We start from the raw sequence: 20,880 nt of genomic DNA, 5'->3' as shown, positions 1-20,880 counted from the left end.
AGCACCTGGGCTTTGCTGACTAGGCCAGTATTTATTATTGATCTCTAACTGCCTGTGAATTGCTGCAGTTTTTCTTGTGAAAGTGCTGTAGGAACCTCCAGCATTCAAACCCAGAGTTGAGGAAGAATTGGCAGCGTATTTACAAATCAGGATAATGTGCAAATTAGCCAGGAACTTGCAGGTGGCAGCGTTCCCATAGGCCACGTTTGCCCTAATTGGTGACAGAGATCATAGATTTGAGAAATACTGTTAAAGTAACATAAGCAAGCAAATGCAAAACATTATAACTGTATGTGACCTACATCTGTTCTCAGAATTTTCTTTACATATTTATGCAGTCTGTTTATTTTCTCTGCAATTTTTTCTCATACTCCATCTTCTTCCTCACAATCTGCGTTGTTGAATTCCAATTTTAAGGCCTGTTGCTTTATCTGGCAATTTAATCTCTTCTTTGGACCTAACACTGTGTGCAATTTCTATTTAAGCCATAGTTGACCCATTTTTTTCTGACTTATGGAATGCATAATTATTTTAATTATTCAGCAACTTCATTTTCCAGCTTAATTGAAGAATTCCGCCATGTCTTCCCAAGAGCCACCATGTAGGTGGTTAGATTCTCTAGAAAGTTCATCAGCACCCCTACTTCCTCAGGGGGCTGAAGAAATTTAGCATAATCCCATCAGCTCTTGCCAATATTTAATCAGTGCACTATAGAAAGCATTCTCATAAACATGAGAAATTCTGCAGATGCTGGAATGGCAAAGCAACACACAAAGAATACTGGAGGAACTCAGAAGGTCAGGCAGCATTCAAGGAAATGAATAATCGGTCAACGTTTTGGGCTGAAAACCTTCTCCAGGACTGGAAAGGAAGGGAGTAGATGCCAGAATAAAAAAGGTAGGGGGAGAGGAGGAAGATAGCTAAAAGGTGACATATGAAACCAAGTGTAAGGGGAGTGAAGTAAGAAGCTGGGAAGAGACCAGTGGACAAGGAAAGAGCTGGAAAATAAGGAATCTGATTGATCTGATAGGAGAGGAGAGTGGACCATGGGAGAAAGGGATGTATGAGGGGCACTAAGGGGAGGTGATAGGCAGGTAAGGAGAAGAGATAAGAGGGGAGGCAGAGTAGAGAAATGAAAAAAAGGGAAAGAGAAGGGGAAAAACATTACCTGAAGTTAGAGAAATCGATGCTCATACCATCAGGTTGGAAGCTACCTAGACAGAATATGAGGTGTTGCTCTTCATACCTGAGCGAGGCCTCATCATGGCAGAAGAGGAAGCCTTCGATTGGGAATGGGATTGGAATTCAAATGCTTGGTGGATGAATCAAAGGTGCTTGACAAAGCGGTACCTCAATCTACGTTGGGTCTCACCAATATAGAGAAGGCCATGCCGGGAACACCGGATACAGTAGACAACCCAGCAGATTCGCAGGGGAAGTGTTGCCTCACCTACAAGGATTGTTTGGGGCCCTGAATGGAGGTGAGGGAAGAAGTGAATGGGCAAGTATAGCACTTCTTTGTCTTACTGAGATAAGTGCCAGGTGGGAGATTAGTGGGGAAGGACGAATGGACAAGGGAATCACTGTGTAAAGCAGAAGTAAAGATGTTCTTGGTGGTAGGGTCTCATTGAAGATGGTGGAGAATGAACTGTTGGATGAGGAAGCTCATGGGGTGGTAGGTGAGGACAAGATGAACTCTATCCCTGTTCAGGTGGTGAAAAGATGAGGTGAGTACTAATGTGTGGGGAATGGAGGAGATGCCCGTGAAGGAAGCATCAATGGTGGAGGAAAGAAAACAATGTTATTTGAAGAAGGAGGACATCTCTGATGTTCTGGAAAGGAAAGACTCATCCTGAGAACAGATGTGACAGAGACGATGGGATTGAGAAAAGTGTACAGCATCTTTACAGGAGACAGGTTAGGAAGATATGTTGTGAAGATCACCATGTGGATTGGTAGAATTATAAAAGATGTTAATGGGCAGTTTGTCCCCAGGGATGAAGACGGATAAAGAAAGGCGAGAGAGGTGCCAGAAATGGACCAAGTCATCAACAGGGGACATAGACTAGTGTTACTATCCAAAAATGTTACATAAACTGGATATTATCTTGGTATTTTGCTGCCATTTCTTGGTATTTTTCTGTTACAAAATGACTTTTTTATTCAAAGGACAACCAATAATATTTTATCACCTGTGCATTATTGTATATATGGAGAACATTAGATCTTGAATGGCATCAAATTGCAAAGCAGCAAATCTGAGGGCAAATATCTACATTATGTCAGACAGCGTGAGATACATTAGGCCAAAGTTCAGTTCAGGTGCTTCTTCACTACAGAATAGAGGTTAAGGATTTGTGTTTGACTTCATTGTGCTCTATTTGGAAACTAAGCTAAGATAGACTCACAGTCTGTGAAATAAATGCAAATTATAATTTCCTCCACAGATAAGAATGAGACAGATTTAATTAGCAGGATTTATCTACAACTGTTAAATAAACAGATCATGTTATGAGCTTATGTTTGGGGCTTTGGAAAAGGGCACATTTGTAATTCAAATATTAAATAGGTTTTAAAAAGTTGACAAACTGGGAAAAGTTGCTTTACAGATGGCCTGTGGTGCTCTTACATACAAAAAAAATCACAGTTAAAAAGTCCGTATAAAAAACAATCAGAACGAATGACATGTTATTTATATTTAATGGTGATTGTTATAACACTAATCCAGGGCTATAGTGGGACAATGTGCAGAGGAGTGTGTGTAGTTTTATTTTGCTTTTCCTGAAGACTGATAAGCTAGGATGGAGAGGTATTAAGATTTGCTTAACAGTTTTCTGAGATTGGGTGCTGCCTTACACATACAGTTGGGTAGAGTAGGCTTATATTCCCTTGGGTTTGGAAGGTGGTGAGGAGGGGTCATTTAATAATAGACTTTGTAAGAGGATTAACAGGGTTGATGTTGGGAAATTATCTCCCATTGGCCAAAAAAGACAAATCAGCTATTCAGAACTGAGGTGTAACCAGAAGATTGTGAATCTTCATAATTCTTCACTCTCAAGAACCATGGAGAGACACTTAGAATATCAGGAAAGAAAACAATGGATTCCAGAGTTCAAATGAATCAAGGGACGTGGATCTAGTGTCAGCAAAAAGGAAGATAAAATGTCGGGCATGATTTTGCAAAATGGCTACCTCTACCTTTTTTGCCATATAAATCTATGCTAATACCAAATCCTCTAACACCAGGAGTGATATTTTTGGTTAATCAGGATAGCACTGCTTGGAAGTTACTGAAGCATATGCTACTATTCTCACTTTTAAAACCGCATATTAATGATCATCCATTTCGATTTAAAAATAATTAAGACATATCTCAATTGAAAACTTAAGACTGTCAATATTTCCTAGCCATGCCAAGCACAAGGATAAATAACCTGACCAGTCTGCAACTATAAAGTATGTCCGGTTGCACTTCCACCTCTGTGAATTGAAAGATAGTGCATAACTAATTCTGTTCTGAATTGCAGCTGAAAACTAAACACTACTGCAAATTGTGTTAACTGTAAAGGTTGTATTTTAGACCAAAGAATACACGCAAAATGAGGAAGAGGAAATAAATATTACACTGATATAAAGCAGGTACAGTGCATAAATGCAAACAACGGGAATTCTGCAGATGCTGGAAATTCAAGCAACATACATCAAAGTTGCTGGTGAACGCAGCAGGTCAAGCAGCATCTATAGGAAGAGGCGCAGTCGACGTTTCAGGCCGAGACCCTTCCTGACGAAGGGTCTCGGCCTGAAACGTCGACTGCGCCTCTTCCTATAGATGCTGCTTGGCCTGCTGCGTTCACCAGCAACTTTGATGTACAGTGCATAAATGTATAGAATAAAACAAAAGCAAAACACTGCAAAACTAGAGATATGAAATTAAATGCAACATTCCAGAAATACACAATTTCAATCTAAAGAATAAATGTAGTGTTTTAGCTTGATGGCCATTCATCGGAAATGGGAAAAATCAGAACTTCAACAAATACTAAGTTCAAGTTTATTGACATTCAACCGTATACATGTACACCGCCAAATTAAACCACATTCCTCTGGAACAAACAGCAAAGCATACTATACATAACTCACACATAACACATGAAGTAATGTTACCATAAATAAATTAGCAAGTAATAAAATATATTCCAGAAGACTGACATTTAGCATAAGGTGCATTTATAACACAATTCAAAAGGTAAACAGTGTAACACTACCGGAACTTCATACGTGATGAGACCTGGGTGGTGGCGGGCAGTTCAGTAGTCTCATGGCCCGGGGAAAGAAGATGCAGAGGAAGGGCAGGCTGTTTCTATATCCTGATGTGTACACAAGGTAGTTGTGTCCAGTTTGGATTTAAGATCGTGTAGGAATATATTAAGCGCTCCCCCTCAAATATGTGTTCTATGGACCACAATCCGAAGATTATGAGTTCCCATCCAAAGAAAAGATCTATAATTTTATGCCACAGTGCAAGAGGAATGAGCACTGAATTTCTAGAGGTGCTTCCTTTAAGATAAAATGCTAACTGGAACCCTAGCTGCTTTCTCAGGTGGACATAACTCCGAAGGTTCAGGTTCAAGTTTAATTGTCATTCAACCATACACATGAACACAGCCAAATGCAACAACATTCCACAGGTGCCAAGTTGCAAAACGCAGAACCAGTAGCCACACACAGCACATATAGCACAAAAAATTATGGAAGTAGAAAGTAGAAAAGTTACAAAAAATGTAAAAAATAATAAGATGCCCAAGTCCCTGAGTGTCATGGGCTGTAGATGGATGGTACATGGGATGCTTTCCTGGAGCCACGTTTCTGCAGGAGCAGCTGAGAGCAGTTCCTCGTATTGTGAAATACAGCTGCAGACAAATGCAGTCAAGCTTGTCTTCCGCCACGCAAACACGGGAGAGCAGCAGCACTGACGGGAGAGGCCAACCTCCAACCTATGGCAGAAGCCAGGGAAACACAGCCAGCTTCAGCATCTCCTTCCTCGGCAGCGGCAACAGGTGACCCCGAGGCATGGTCCATGCTACAACCAAGGCCATGCAGATCCCCTGCCACTGGTCTCACAAATGAACCCGTGAATCGGGCTTGCAGTATTCTACAGAGGTAACACAGGAAAATATGATAGTGAAGGAGGTATATAGCATGCTTGCCTTCATAGTTCAGGGCATAGAATATAAAAGCTGAGATGCTACAAAAGACTAATTAGACCAAACTTGGAGAATTGTGTGCACTTCTGGTAACCACACTAAGGTAGGGATATGTTTGCGCAGGATAGAAGATTCACTTGGATCTCCAGAATCTCCTGAGATTGTTCATCAGGATCCAGTGTGAGCAATTTTTATCTAAGAGAGGACATGCTGACATTAGAGAGGGTTCAAAAGAGGTTCACAAGAATAATCTCAAGAATGAGAGGGTTAAAGTATGAGGAGCATTTGATGGTTCGTGGCCTGTACTTGCTAGAGTTTAGAAAAATGATAGGAGATCTCATTGAAACTTATCAAATATTGAAAGGCTCAGATAGAGTGGATGTGGAAAGGATTTTTCCATTAATGGGTCTGACTAGAACCAGCTGGTACAGCCTCAGAATACAGTGCAACCCTTAGGAGTTTCTTTAGCCAGAGGGTGGTAAATCTGTGGAATTCATTGCCACAGATGGCTGTGGAGGCCAAGTCACTGGGCATATTTAAAGTGAAAGTTGATAGGTTCTTGATTAGTAAGGGTGTCAGAGGTTACAGGGAGAATGGGGTTGAGACGGGTAATAGATCAACCATAATGATATTGTGGAGCTGGCTCAATTGGCCTAATCCTACTCCCATGTGTTATGGTCATGTAGGATGTTGCTTGGATTTGTTATGGGAAGATTGGATAGGCTGAACTTGTTTTCCTGGGTTAAAAGATGTTGAGGCATGATCTGATGAAGGGATATAAAATCAGGAGGCATAGATAGAGTTTTATTTCCATGCTCAGATTATCAAAAAATGGGCAGAAGTTTAAGGTTAGAGGAAAAGTTTAAAAGGAACTTGAGGAAAAGATTTTTAAAGTTGTCATATTTTGGGGCGCTGGGAGCAGACCCAAATGCAAGACACAGACACTGAAGTACAAGGAACAGGACTAGGTTTGTCAAGAAAGCAAGGGAAATGAGGCAGAAATGATGCTGGACATTGACACAGGCCCTGGACGAGACTAAGATACAAGGCCTGGGCTGGGACTTGACTAGGAAAGCGGTACCTGGACGAGGAATTAGGAACTTGGAACCTGGACAAGGACTCCGAGCCAGAGACTGGACAGGGACCCGGATCCTGGGTCTTGACTCGGGTTTGGACCCCGCATCTAGGCGAGGACAAGACGTGGCTACAGGATGTGGCGTAGATCTCCTGCACAGGCCGAGGCACATGGACAGGACGAGAACCCAAAGCCTTGACTTGGTCTTGGCAGAACAGGAACACAGAGACTTGGTCTTGGCAGAACAGGAACATGGAACACTGAGCTGGGACCTCTCCTTGGGAACAGGACTTGGGGCCGGGGCTCTACACAGAGTCAGGACCCTTCCTAGGGAGCAGGATGTAGGACCAGGACTCATACACAGAACACTGAGAGACAGATCTCCACTCAAGGTAGCGGCAAATGGCCAGACCTACACAGCGGAGGCGAGGGCACAAAGAGAACGTTCTTAACACAAGGTAGTGGCAAACGGCCGGACCTACATATAACCATATAACAATTACAGCACAGAAACAGGCCACCTCGGCCCTTCTAGTCCATGCCGAACTCTTACCCTATCTTAGTCCCACCGACCTGCACTCAGCCCATAACCCTCCATTCCCTTCCTGTCCATATATCTATCCAATTTAACTTTAAACGACAACATAGAACCTGTCTAAACCACTTCTGCTGGAAGCTCATTCCACACAGCTACCACTCTCTGAGTAAAGAAGTTCCCCCTCATGTTACCCCTAAACTTTTGTCCTCTAATTCTCAACCCATGTCCTCTTGTTTGAATCTTCCCCACTCTCAATGGAAAAAGTCTAACCATGTCAACTCTATCAATCCCCCTCATAATTTTAAACACCTCTATGAAGTCCCCCCTCAACCTTCTATGCTCCAAAGAATAAAGACCTAATTTGTTCAACCTTTCTCTGTAATTTAGGAGATGAAACCCAGGCAACATTTTAGTAAACCTCCTCTGTACTCTCTCAATTTCATTGACATCTTTCCTATAATTCGGTGACCAGAACTGTACACAATACTCCAGATTTGGCCTTACCAATGCCTTATACAAATTCAACATTACATCCCAACTCCTATACTCAATACTCTGATTAATATAGGCCAGCAAACCAAAAGCTTTCTTCACCACCCTATCCACATGAGATTCCATCTTCACCATTATTCCTAGCTCCCTCTGTTCTAAAGTATTCTTTAATGCCCTACCATTTACCATGTATGTCCTATTTTGATTAGTCCTACCAAAATGTAGCACCTCATATTTATCAGCATTAAACTCCATCTGCCATCTTTCAGCCCACTCTTCTAACTGTCCTACATCTCTCTGCAATTTTTGAAAACCTACCTCATCATCCACAACGCCATCTATCTTAGTATCATCTGCACACTTACTAATCCAATTTACCACCCCATCACCCATATCATTAATATATATTACAAAGAACATTGAACCCAGTACAGATCCCTGAGGCACACCACTACACACCATCCTCCAATCTGACACACAGTTACCAACAACTACCCTCTGGTGTCTCCCATCTAGCCACTGCTGAATCCATTTTACTACTTCCATATTAATGCCTAACGATTGAACCTAGCAAAGGCGTGGACACAGAGATGGTTTCCAACACTAGGGAGCGCCAAACGGCCGGACCTACCTAGCGAAGGCGTGGACACAGAGATGGTTCCCAACTCAAGGTAGTGGCAAACAGCTGGATCTACCTAGCAATGGCGTGGACACAGGGACAGTTCCAAGCAACGAAAGACAGTTCCTTATCTAGACACAGCAAGGCTCTGGTCTTGCTCTGGTGGTAGAACTTAACGGTGATAATAGGCGAGGACGCAGGCGAGGCTTCAGGCGAAAGGTAGCAGGCGAGGCTTCAGAAGGAAGGGGAAAGGAAAGGAAAGGAACAGTCCAGCAACTGAAGTTGAAACCAGGAACTGTTTATGTAGCCAGCCCAAAATGAGAATCATGTGTCTCAATTAAGGAACCAACAGAACAAGGGAAAAGCGGAAAACCTGGAATAAGGATCGATGGACCAGTCTGTGAACCGAAATGCGGACTTCACGTACCGAACCATGACTAAAGCAGAGGAATGCTGATATCTGGAAGGACACCACAGAGGAAATCACTGCTGTAATAAAAACACTGCTGCATATCTAAAGTTTGCAAAAGATCACCTGAATGTTCCACAATGCTTCTGGGACAATGTTCTGTGGACGGATGAAAGAAGAGTTGAACTTTTTGGCAGAAATGTACACTGCTGCTTGGAGGAAAAAAGGCACAGCACACCAACACCAAAATCTCATCCTAACTGTGAAGCTTGGTGGAAGGAGCATCGTGGTTTGGAGCTGTTTTGCTGCCTCAGGGCCTGGACAGCTTGCAATCATTAAGGGAACAATGAACTCAAAATTGTATCAAGATATTTTACAGGAGAACGTCAGGATAGCATTCTGTCACCTGAAGCTTAATAGAAGTTGGTTGATGCAACAAAGCAATGATCCAAAACACAAGAGTAAATCAACAACAGAATGGTTTAAAAAAAGAAAATTTGTGCTTTGGAATGGTCAAGTCAGTTTTGGGCATAACTCAATTGAGATGCCATGGCAACACCTGAAGAGGGCTGTTCATGCAAGGTATACCAGAAATGTTGATGAACTGAAGTAGTTTGTGTGGAGGAATAATCTAAAATTCCTCCTCACCATTGTGCAAATCTGATTAGCAGCTACAGGAAACATTTGGTGGAAGATATTGCGGCTGAAGGAGGTTCTACCAGTTATTAAATACAAGGAACAACACACACACAAAATGTTTGAGGAACTCTGCAACCAGGCAGCATCTAGGAAAAGAGCATAGCCAACGTTTTGGACTATTGTTTATTAAATACAAAGGTTCACTACTTTTTCCAGCCTGTACTGTGAATGATTAAACAATGTGTTAAAGACATGTAAAGTACAATTGTTTGGGTGTTATTAATTTTGGTAGATTGTGTTTGACTATTATTTTGACTTAGATGAAGATCAGACCATTTTACGAGTATTAAATGCAGGTAACTAAAACCAGGTAACAGCAAAGGGTTCACAAACTTTTTCTTGCAACTGTAGTTTCATAGCCTATCATAGGACGTAAACCCTGACTAGTATTATCTCTTGCCATCTGTTCAGATTTATGAAAGTCACTTCTTGATGCCTAGTAAAGGTGAGGTTTATCTGATTTGAATACTGCAGTCCTAGGTTTAAGAGATTTGAACAGGTACTTAAATAGGCAAGGTATAGAGATACGTAGCCCTAATATTGGCAATGGGATTGATGCAGATGAACAGGATGCTCAGTATGGTAGTGGCTGTTTGTGTGGTATACAGCTTGATGAAAATAGTCCTAGGTCAGGATTGTTAAAATTTTGAGGATTTTGGCTGGTCTACCTCAATGCCACTTTCCCCTACCATCTCCATATCTCATAACTCCTTTCATATCCAAAAATCTATCCATACCTACTGCAAATGAATTCAATGATTGATCCTCTACAGCCCTCCAGGCTTGAAATTCTTAAGATTCACCACCCTCTGAATAATGAATATTTTCCTCAGTCCTAAACATTCATTGTTTTTTTTTCTGAGACTGTGAACCACCAGTTCTGGACATTTTAACAAGAGGAAACATTCTTCCTGCATCCACACTGTCAGACCTAGGAACCTTGTAACTCCCCTTTCTTCTAAATTTTATAAAATTATTCCACACAATCTCCACTCATGTGAAAAATCCACTATGAAGGTCAAAAGGGACACAAATTTGACTGGGCATCAGTGAATGTCATGGCGCAAGTAAACACGTGGCATGCTAACGAAATCCTAGAAGAATGGTTTTTCGCAAACCATTCTATAAACTGACATGTAGACCTCAATCTCATTTATAATCCAATGTGGGCAAAATTCCAGACAACGCACACAGTTCACTATGCAACCAATCCCTGATGAGACTCCCTTCCTACATCACAAATGAGTTTCCATAGTGACAACCAATCAATTGATTGATTGATAAGTATATAAATGCCAAGTATTTGATGGAAATACCACAAGTGAACAGTGCACTGATGATGTCTCCTCATATGGTGATAAAAGGTTTGCAAATGGATTGCCAAGATCAGAGAACAGCTCAACCCAACCAAATCCAAAATTCCCAAAACCATTACACTAAGGCAAGCATTTCCATTTTAGGCAAACAGACTAAAACTACCTCATAATACTTTATATGCAGTTCTGCCAAGGCCCTGTGAACCTGCAGTAAGACAACTTCATCCTGAGTATTCAAATAATCTTGTAATATAGAAACATAGAAAATAGGTGCAGGAGTAGGCCCTTCGAGCCTGCATCGCCATTTATTATGATCATGGCTGATCATCCAACTCAGAACCCTGCACCAGCCTTCCCTCCATACCCTCTGATCCCCCTAGCCACAAGGGCCATATCTAACTCCCTCTTAAATATAGCCAATGAACTGGCCTCAACTGTTTCCTGTGGCAGAGAATTCCACAGATTCACCACTCTCTGTGTGAAGAAGTTTTTCCTAATCTCAGTCCTAAAAGGCTTCGCCTTTATCCTCAAACTGTGACCCCTCGTTCTGGACTTCCCCAACATCGGGAACAATCTTCCTGCATCTAGCCTGTCCAATCCCTTTAGGATTTTATACGTTTCAATCAGATCCCCCCTCTATCTTCTAAATTCCAACGAGTACAAGCCTAGTTCATCCAGTCTTTCTTCATATGAATGTCCTGCCATCCCAGGAATCAATCTGGTGAACCTTCTTTGTACTCCCTCTATGGCAAGGATGTCTTTCCTCAGATTAGGGGACCAAAACTGCACATAATACTCCAGGTATGGTCTCACCAAGGCCTTGTACAACTGCAGTAGTGCCTCCCTGCTCCTGTACTCGAATCCTCTCGCTATAAATGCCAGCATACCATTCGCCTTTTTCACCGCCTGCTGTACCTGCATGCCCACTTTCAATGACTGGTGTATAATGACACCCATGTCTCGTTGCACCTCCCCTTTTCCTAATCGGCCACCATTCAGATAATAATCTGTTTTCCTATTTTTGCCACCAAAGTGGATAACTTCACATTTATCCACATTAAATTGCATCTGCCATGAATTTGCCCACTCACCCAACCTATCCAAGTCACCCTGTATTCTCACCCTGCACCCTGCATATATGCCAAGATATGCCAAGAGAGGGAAGGAAAGTGCCTGGATAGTGGAGATCACCCCTGTGGCTGTCCCCCTCAGCAACAAATATCTTGTTCTGGATGCTGTTGAGGGGGATGACCTGACGGGGGATGCCCATGGTGACCGGGTCTCTGGCACTGAGCCTGGCGCTGTTGTGCAGGAGAGAAGGAGGGAGAAGAGAAATGCGGTAGTCGTGGGGGATTCCATAGTCAGGGGAACAGGCAGGAGATTCTGTGAGCCTGATAGAGGTACCCACATGGTGTGTTGCCTCTCAGGTGCCAGGTTACGGGATGTCTCGGATCGGGTCCTGAATATTCTAAAGGGGGAGGGTGAGCAGCCAGTTGTCTTGGTACATGTTGGTACCAATGACATAGATAGGACAGAGGAGGAGGTCCTGAAGAGAGATTTCCAGGAGTTAGGAAGGAAGCTGAGAAGCAGGACCTCCAGGGTAGTAATCTCGGGATTGCTACCTGTGCCACGTGCTAGCGAGGGCAAAAGTAGTCGGATCAGGCAGATGAATGTGTGGCTGAGAGACTGGTGTAGGGGGCAGGGCTTCAGATTCTTGGATAATTGGGATCTCTTCTGGGGGAAGTATGACCTGTTCAAAAAGGACAGGTTACACCTGAACCCGAAGGGGTCCAATATCCTGGCGGGAAAGTTTAACAGAGCTATAAGGGAGGGTTTAAACTAATTTGGCAGGGGGATGGGAACCAGAATGATAGAGCGGAGGAAGGAGAAAACAGAAATAAATCTAAGATAGTGAGCAGTAAAGATGACAGGAAAGACAGGCAGTTGATGGGGCAAATTTGTAGCCATTGGGATGAGTTGCAGTGCAATAAAGTTGCAGTGAAATCAAAGCAAAAAGTATCCAATACTGGTCTTAAGGTGTTGTACTTAAATGCACGCAGCATAAGGAATAAGGTGGATGATCTTGTTGTACAGCTACAGATTGGCAGGTATGATATTGTGGCTATCACTGAGACCTGGCTAAAGGATGCATGTCTCTGGGGGCTGAACGTCCAAGGATACACGGTGTATCGGAAGGATAGGAAGGTAGGCAGAGGGGGAGGCGTGGCTTTATTGGTAAGAAATGATATTAAGTCATTAGAAAGAGGTGATATAGGATCGGAAGGTGCAGAATCTTTATGGGTTGAGCTAAGAAATAACAGGGGTAGAAGGACCCTGATGGCAGTTATTTATAGGCCTCCAAACAGCTGCAGGGATGTGGACTACAAATTACAACTGGAAATAGAAAAGGCTTGTCAGAAGGGCAGTGTTATGATAATTGTGGGGGATTTTAACATGCGAGTAGATTGGGAAAATCAGGTCAGAACTGGATCTCAAGAGAGAGAATTTGTAGAATGTCTGCGAGATGGCTTTTTAGAACAGCTTGTTGTTGAGCCTACTAGGGGATCAGCTGTACTGGATTGGGTATTGTGTAATGAACCGGAGGTGATTGGAGAGATTGAGGTGAAGGAACCCTTAGGAGGCAGTGATCATAACATGATTGAGTTCACTGTGAAATTAGAAAAAGAGAAGCGGAAATCTGATGTGTCGGTATTTCAGTGGAGTAAAGGAAATTACAGTGGCATGAGAGAGGAACTGGCCAAAGTTGACTGGAAAGAGACACTGGTGGGAAAGACAGCAGAGCAGCAGTGGCTGGAGTTTATGCGAGAAATGAGGAATGTGCAAGACAGGTATATTCCAAAAAAGAAGAAATTTTCGAGTGGAAAAAGGATGCAACCGTGGTTGACAAGAGAAGTCAAAGCCAAAGTTAAAGCTAAGGAGAGGGCATACAAGGAAGCAAAAATTAGTGGGAAGACAGAGGATTGGTAAGTCTTCAAAACCTTACAAAAGGAAACCAAGAAGGTCATTAAGAGAGAAAAGTTTAACTATGAAAGGAAGCTAGCAAATAATATCGAAGAGGATACTAAAAGCTTTTTCAAGTATATAAAGAGTAAAAGACAGGTGAGAGTAGATCCAGGACCGATAGAAAATGATGCTGGAGAAATTGTAATGGGAGATGAGATGGCAGAGGAACTGAACGAGTATTTTGCATCAGTCTTCACTGAGGAAGACAGCAGTATACCGGACACTCAAGGGTGGCAGGGAAGAGAAGTGTGCGCAGTCACAATTACGACAGAGAAGGTACTCAGGAAGCTGAATAGGCTAAAGGTAGATAAATCTCCTGGACCAGATGGAATGCACCCTCGTGTTCTGAAGGAAGTAGCTGTGGAGATTGCGGAGGCATTAGCGATGATTTTTCAAAAGTCGATAGATTCTGGCACGGTTCCGGAGGACTGGAAGATTGCAAATGTCACTCCGCTATTTAAGAAGGGGGCAAGGAAGCAAAAAGGAAATTATAGACCTGTTAGCTTGACATCCGTGGTTGGGAAGTTGTTGGAGTCCATTGTCAAGGATGAGGTTACAGAGTACCTGGAGGCATATGACAAGATAGGCAGAACTCAGCATGGATTCCTTAAAGGAAAATCCTGCCTGACAAACCTATTACAATTTTTTGAGGAAATTACCAGTAGGCTAGACAAGGGAGATGCAGTGGATGTTGTATATTTGGATTTTCAGAAGGCCTTTGACAAGGTGCCACACGAGGCTACTTAACAAGATAAGAGCCCATGGAATTACGGGAAAGTTACATACGTGGATAGAGCGTTGGCTGATTGGCAGGAAACAGGGAAAGTGGGAATAAAGGGATCCTATTCTGGTTGGCTGCCGGTTACCAGTGGTGTTCCGCAGGGATCAGTGTTGGGGCCACTTCTTTTTACATTGTACATCAACGATTTAGATTATGGAATAGATGGCTTTGTGGCTAAGTTTGCTGATGATACGAAGATAGGTGGAGGGGCCGGTAGTGCTGAGGAAACACAGAGTCTGCAGAGAGACTTGGATAGATTGGAAGAATGGGCAGAGAAGTGGCAAATGAAGTACAATGTTGGAAGGTGTATGGTTATGCACTTTGGCAGAAAAAATAAACGGGCAGACTATTATTTAAATGGGGAAAGAATTCAAAGTTCTGAAATGCGACGGGACTTGGGAGTCCTCGTACAGGATACCCTTAAAGTTAACCTCCAGGTTGAGTCAGTAGTGAAGGTGAATGCAATGTTGGCATTCATTTCTAGAGGAATAGAGTATAGGAGTAGGGATGTGATGTTGAGGCTCTATAAGGCACTGGTGAGACCTCACTTGGAGTACTGTGGGCAGTTCTGGGCTCCTTGTTTAAGAAAGGATGTGCTGACATTGGAGAGGGTACAGAGAAGATTCACTAGAATGATTCCGGGAATCAGAGGGTTAACATATGAGGAATGTTTGTCCGCTCTTGGACTGTATTCCTTGGAGTTCAGAAGAATGAGGGGAGACCTCATAGAAACATTTCGAATGTTAAAAGGCATGGACAGAGTGGATGTGGCAAAGTTGTTTCCCATGATGGGGGAGTCTAGTACGAGAGGGCATGACTTAAGGATTGAAGGGCGCCCTTTCAGAACAGAAATGCGAAGAAATTTTTTTAGTCAGAGAGGGTGGTGAATCTATGGAATTTGTTGCCACGGGCAGCAGTGGAGGCCAAGTCATTGGGTGTATTTAAGGCAGAGATTGATAGGCATCTGAGTAGCCAGGGCATCAAAGGTTATGGTGAGAAGGCAGGGGAGTGGGACTAAATAAGAGAAAATGGATCAGCTCATGATAAAATGGCAGAGCAGATTTGATGGGCCGAATGGCCTACTCCTGCTCCTTTCTCTTATGGTCTTAAGATACCATTTATCCTTCTATCTGTGTGTTGTAGCTCTGTATGTTGGCTTCCAATAAAGTGTACAAGCAAACTACTGAACCTCAACATTACACAATGTTTTACCATTTAAAAATTAATTTGTTTCTAATTTGTGCTCCTAGGTGAGTAACTGTACACTTTCCACATTATGTCTACCATGATCTTGCTCACATATTCATTAAAATCTAGGAATAATGGTGCATAGTTCCCTGAAGGTGGAATCTCATGTGGTGAAGAAAGCTTTTGGTATGCTGGCCTTTATAAATCAGAGCATTGAGTATAGGAGTTGGGATGTAATGTTAAAATTGTACAAGGCCAAATTTGGAGTATTGTGTCCAGTTCTGGCCACCGAATTATAGGAAAGATGTCAACAAAATAGAGGGTGTACAGAGAAGATGTACTAGAATGTTACCTGGATTTCAGCACCTAAGTTACAGAGAAAGGTTGAACAAGTTGGGCCTTTGTTCTTTGTAGCGTAGAGGGTTGAGGGGGGACTTAATAGAGGTATTTAAAATTATGAGAGGAATAGATAGAGTTGACGTGGATAGGCTTTTTCCATTGAGAGTAGGGGAGATTCAATCAAGAGGACATGAGTTGAGAGTTAGGGGGCAAAAGTTTAGGGGTAACATGAGGGGGAATTTCTTTACTCAGAGAGTGGTAGCTGTGTGGAACGAGCTTCCAGCAGAAATGGTAGAGGCAGGTTCGATATTGTCATTTAAAGTAAAATTGGATAGATATATGGACAGGAAAGGAATGGAGGGTTATGGGCTGAGTGCAGGTCGGTGGGACTAGGTGAGAGTAAGCGTTTGGCATGGACTAGAAGGGCCGAGATGGCCTGTTGCCGTGTTGTAATTGTTATATGGTTATACGGTTATATTTGCTCTGTCTAGTAAACACTGCAATTGTTGCTTGCAGCATGTCAAAGGAGTGGATATTCGAGGTGGTCCACAGACCACTGATCGGCTAGGTTCAAGGTAGTCACAAACTATAACAGCTCATAAGCCTATTGTGTTCAATTCTAGGTATAAAATGAAAGGCCCCAATAAAACAGAGGACATCAAGATTCTGATTAAATCTTTTACTAAGTTATTGCAATTTATACACCAACTTAAATAAGAATGAAAAAGGTGGAATGGCAAATATTTACTGGTTTGTTTTTGCTAACTTATATTTTAAGATTCAATAAAGACAATATTCAGATATTCAAAAAGGCAATCAGTTACTTTTATTCCATTACCAATTCTTCTGGTCAAGTGAAACAAGCTGGGCAGTAGGAAGCTGCAGACTCAACATAGCAAAAGGACGAAATTGTGACAAATACATCATTTTCTGAAGGGCCTCAAGTGATAAGTTAATCTCTCTCTTTCAACCAATCTTAAGTTTTCCTAAGTTCTTAAAAGTGTAATGCTGGCATATTGCATTCACTTCTCCTTGTTAGCAAAAGATTAGTACGTTAATATCTGTGCTTAAGAAAAAACTTCCGAAATGCAATAATTTTACTACAATGAAATAGCAAAATGATTAATACATTCTGGTTTTGGTCCAGCTTATTAACACGAATAAAACTAATCACAATATAGATTAATATGAAACAACTTACATTAACTAAGGCTTACATTAAGACCTTCATAGTCTCTGTTAGTCTTCCAATGAACAGCATTCATGATAAATTGCTTTAGACACAAATTTAACTTCAAAATTCCATGGCTGATCATTTAAAATTTAAAATCCAAGGGAATGAATAAGGATAAAAAAAAAACCTGATTTGATGGTTGCTCATCTAATACTTGTTTTTAATAGGTACAAGCAGTCAGTTTCAGGTTTGGGAATAAAACTGACAGGGTGCAACTCTTGCTTGCAACTAAGTCAAATTTAAGGACAGTTTTGTCAATTAAAGCATTTCGGATAGCTAATTTATTTTCATCTCTGGCTACAACAATAAGGTTCAGAATATTTTGCCCAGACAAGCTGTACCAATTCCAACCAATGAACAAAATAAGTTTTTATTTTGAAACATTATATATACTTCAAAACTTATAGTTTTAGGATGGGATATAATTAAAGTTTCTACAGTTTACCTTTAGATAAATAAATTTCAGCATTCATCTCTCTTGAATGAAGGAAGGAAACAAACAATACAGTTCAAAATACTTGGGAATGTAACCAATCATTTAATGCCAGGCATTTTACAAACAGTCTTCATGAAGAATGCTTTGGAAAATTCCTTGCATACACCACTTAATGATTACATTTCATCAGACTCTTGGCATCCAACTAGTACTTAAAATGAATGCATATTAAAATCAGAAAGTCTCATGTTCAAAACAAATCTAAAAATAGCTCTCTTCAGCAGAGTGATACGTTCTAGGTGAAAAACTGTTAATGGCTTCCGACTCGATCTCTAGGAATAAGTCGCAGTTCTGACCCATGCTTCAAGAAAATATTTCCTGCAATAAAAATAATAAAAGTGAACTAGTTAAGAAAAGCAGCAGAATGCACTTAAATTCATTTGAGATAAATATTTCAACTTTTTTTTTGCACATAAAACGTTAATGTCTAAAAAGTCACCTCAGACACTCTTCAGCTATCCTTAGAAAGCAGAAAAATTTTTAAAAACGATACCACTTTTTCTTTCCCTCTTTAAGCACTTCATACAGTGCTGTGCAAAAGTCTTTTATATGTGTGTGTGTATTGCACTGTACTGATGCTGCAAAAAGATATATATGAGTGATGTAAAACCTGATTCTGATATGGGTCTCTATTGTGGACTGACAGTGGGAAGGGGTAGGGAGAGGGGAATCATGGTTGGGAAAAGGGAGGGAGCAGGAAGCACCGGAGAGACATTCCGTAATGATTAATAACTAATTGGTTGGAATCAAATGCCTTGCCCTGTGTCTCAGGGCTGGGTGTGTCTGTACGTGCACCCACCCTCCACAAACTCGCTTTCTGCACCACATTTACAAATACAGTACTGCACAAAGGTCTGAGGCACCCTAGCTATATATGCGTGCCTAAGACTTTTGCACAGTAATGCACATCTTTACCTTACGGCAGCTTAAGGCCAAATTGACTTTTGTCAATTAAAAGTACAGAAAATATCCCAGTAGCCATCATTTATTTATTTATTTATACACTCACATGATTCCACTCAAACTTAGTTGAGGGACTCGTATTCAAACCCTGGTATATGAATCAATGAATGCTACCTGTGTAATTCAGTTTAATAACCATCTTATTTAGAGAAACAAGAGGAATAGGATTGCACTGTTGGAAGTCAACGGGCCAAAACTAACAAATGGCTAAAGCAATTAAAGCAAAATACGTAGCAAAAGAATATCTAATTGGTTTAAGATAGATCCTTTATCCTTGTGATTTCTAGCTAGTCAAACAGGATGGTAATTGCCTCTCCTGGAGGTCATATATAAAATGAGCCAGAACACCTTGCCTTTCAGCAGAAAACGACATGTCGCTTGATTAGATTCACACTGCAACAATACTTCACCTTTTTCTGGGGTGCAGATACAATATATAGTCTGTAAAAAGCAGCTTACTTGATTGGCACCTCATCTGCTACCTTAAAATTCCTATTGTTCAAGACAAAACCTAGAAGTATATTCTGCACTCATGTATTAATTTAAGCTACAGACATGTTGTGCACTCCATACTCATAACCCAGCTAAAATTTTCAGAGTCAAATCCAGCTTCTTTACTAAATGCTGTAAATACTCTGCAAGTCAGACCTAGAGGCTTGCAGAGGGGAACAGATTTCATATCCTTTCATCAGAACCAGGAAAAGTTATAACCCAAGATGTTTCACGTTGCAGAGTGGGAAGAGTGGAGAGAAGGAGGGTAATGTTTGGAGTCAAAAGCAAACTGGGTGAACTCAGCAGATCGAGCAGCATCTCTGCAGAGGAAATGAGTTGTCAAGGACAGAGCAAAAATGGGAGGCAGCCTGTATAACAAGGAAAGGATTATGTCTGTGCCAGGGTGATGACCGAAACATAAATGATGGTGACAGTGCTCGTAACACAGAAGGTGGAGAGAATTGAAGTGCAGCTGATCTATCTGGAGGAAATGTAAAGAGAAAATGAATGGGAACAGAATAAGGCATGTTCCAGCCCTCCGGACTCAGTGAATTCAACAACTTCAGATTAATATTTTTCATATAAACTGCAAAAGCTGGTTGCCCTTATTTTCCTCCCACCACAGACACTGCCTGACCTGCTGAGTATTTCCAACACAAGAGATTCTGCAGATGCTGGAAATCTTGACACATAAAATGCTGGATGAACTCAGCAAGTCAGGCTGCAACTATGCAGGTGAATAAACAGTCACCATATCAGGCCAAGGCCCTTCACCAGGACTGGAAAGGAAGGGAGCAGAAGCCAGAATAAGGTGGTGGGAGAAGGAGCACAAGCTGGCAGGTAGTAGATGAAACCAGGTGAGGGGGAAGGTGGGGGGCCATGGAAGACGATGAAATAAGAAGCTGGGAAGGGATAGGTGGAAGAAGTGAAGGGATAATGAAGGAATCTAATGGGAGATGATAGTGGATCATGTTAAAATGGAAGAAGGAACCAGAAGGAGGAGATGGACAAGTCAGTAAAACCTGTGTTTGGCCCCATCATGGCAGTAGAGGAATTCATGGATCCATCTTCCCCCTCAATTGGTCTCATTTATCACTCATCAACTTGCACTCCTCCCCCTCCCACATTAACTTATTCTAGCTTCTGCCCCCTTCCTTTCCAGTCCTGATGAAGAGTCTCAGCTCAAAACATATTGATGGTTTATTTCCCTCCATGATTGGGCCAAAATCAGTGTTTTTAAAAAAAATGCTAAATATCCATCATCTCTCAGCAAACAATAGTATTAAATCTCTAATGCTATACTTTACAACTGATAAGGATCAAATTTTAACATGAAAATAAAGTAAATAAACATATGATGTATTGTAGTGCATAAGAGTAGAATGCACCTACAAAAACCAGAATTGAGTGTAGATTTATAGAGTCTAGCCATCATCCTTCACTTGATAAGAGTGGCCCTTCATAACAGAACACTTCACCTCTGACTCATTGTGAGCATTTAAGTATATCTACAAGGTATAAAAGCATACTTGTATTAATACATCTCTCTGCTGTTATAGTCTGTAATAAATATTCAATTAGAAGTTGGCTACAACCTTTACTCTTCCATATATTTTTAGTAAGCTGCATTTTTCTTCACAGTTGAGAAATGGCTTTCTGGCATAACCAACAATTTACTGCCTTTAATTCCTTGTAGTCTCTGAAACACTGGCAGTGTTAAAAATATACTTGTTTAAAAGATTAATTATGGGTAGAAAGTTGTAGTTGAACCACATTCAGAGATATTTGTATTATTTCCATTTTACTTCAATAACTGAGAAAAGTTTGTAAAGCTTATACAGACCATCAGTACACATCAGCACTGCTGGACTTGGGCTATATGCATTTTTTCTAATGAAATACAAACAAATATTATCTGAAGATATACCATCTGTGAATGTATGTAGAACAGTACAGGAACAGACCCCACAGCCCATAAGGTCTGCACTGTAAACAATGTTGAACTGAACCA

General features: G+C 41.4%; 1 protein-coding gene across 1 annotated transcript in view; it reads right to left on the bottom strand.

Annotated features, from left to right (window-relative positions):
* Positions 1-16,348: 16,348 nt before the first annotated feature.
* Positions 16,349-20,880, bottom strand: part of ufm1 (ubiquitin-fold modifier 1) — a 36,600-nt gene continuing 32,068 nt past the window's right edge. Inside the window, exon 6 of the mRNA XM_063054367.1 lies at positions 16,349-17,732. Within this exon, the coding sequence (XP_062910437.1) occupies positions 17,665-17,732 (68 nt within the window). The 3' untranslated portion in view covers positions 16,349-17,664. The remainder of the gene's footprint in view (positions 17,733-20,880) is intronic.

The sequence above is a fragment of the Mobula hypostoma genome, chromosome 7 (assembly GCF_963921235.1).
Source record: "Mobula hypostoma chromosome 7, sMobHyp1.1, whole genome shotgun sequence".
In the NCBI taxonomy this organism is placed as follows: domain Eukaryota; kingdom Metazoa; phylum Chordata; class Chondrichthyes; order Myliobatiformes; family Myliobatidae; genus Mobula; species Mobula hypostoma.
The sequence above is the reverse complement of the archived record's forward strand: the minus strand, read 5'-3'. Positions and strand labels throughout refer to the sequence as shown.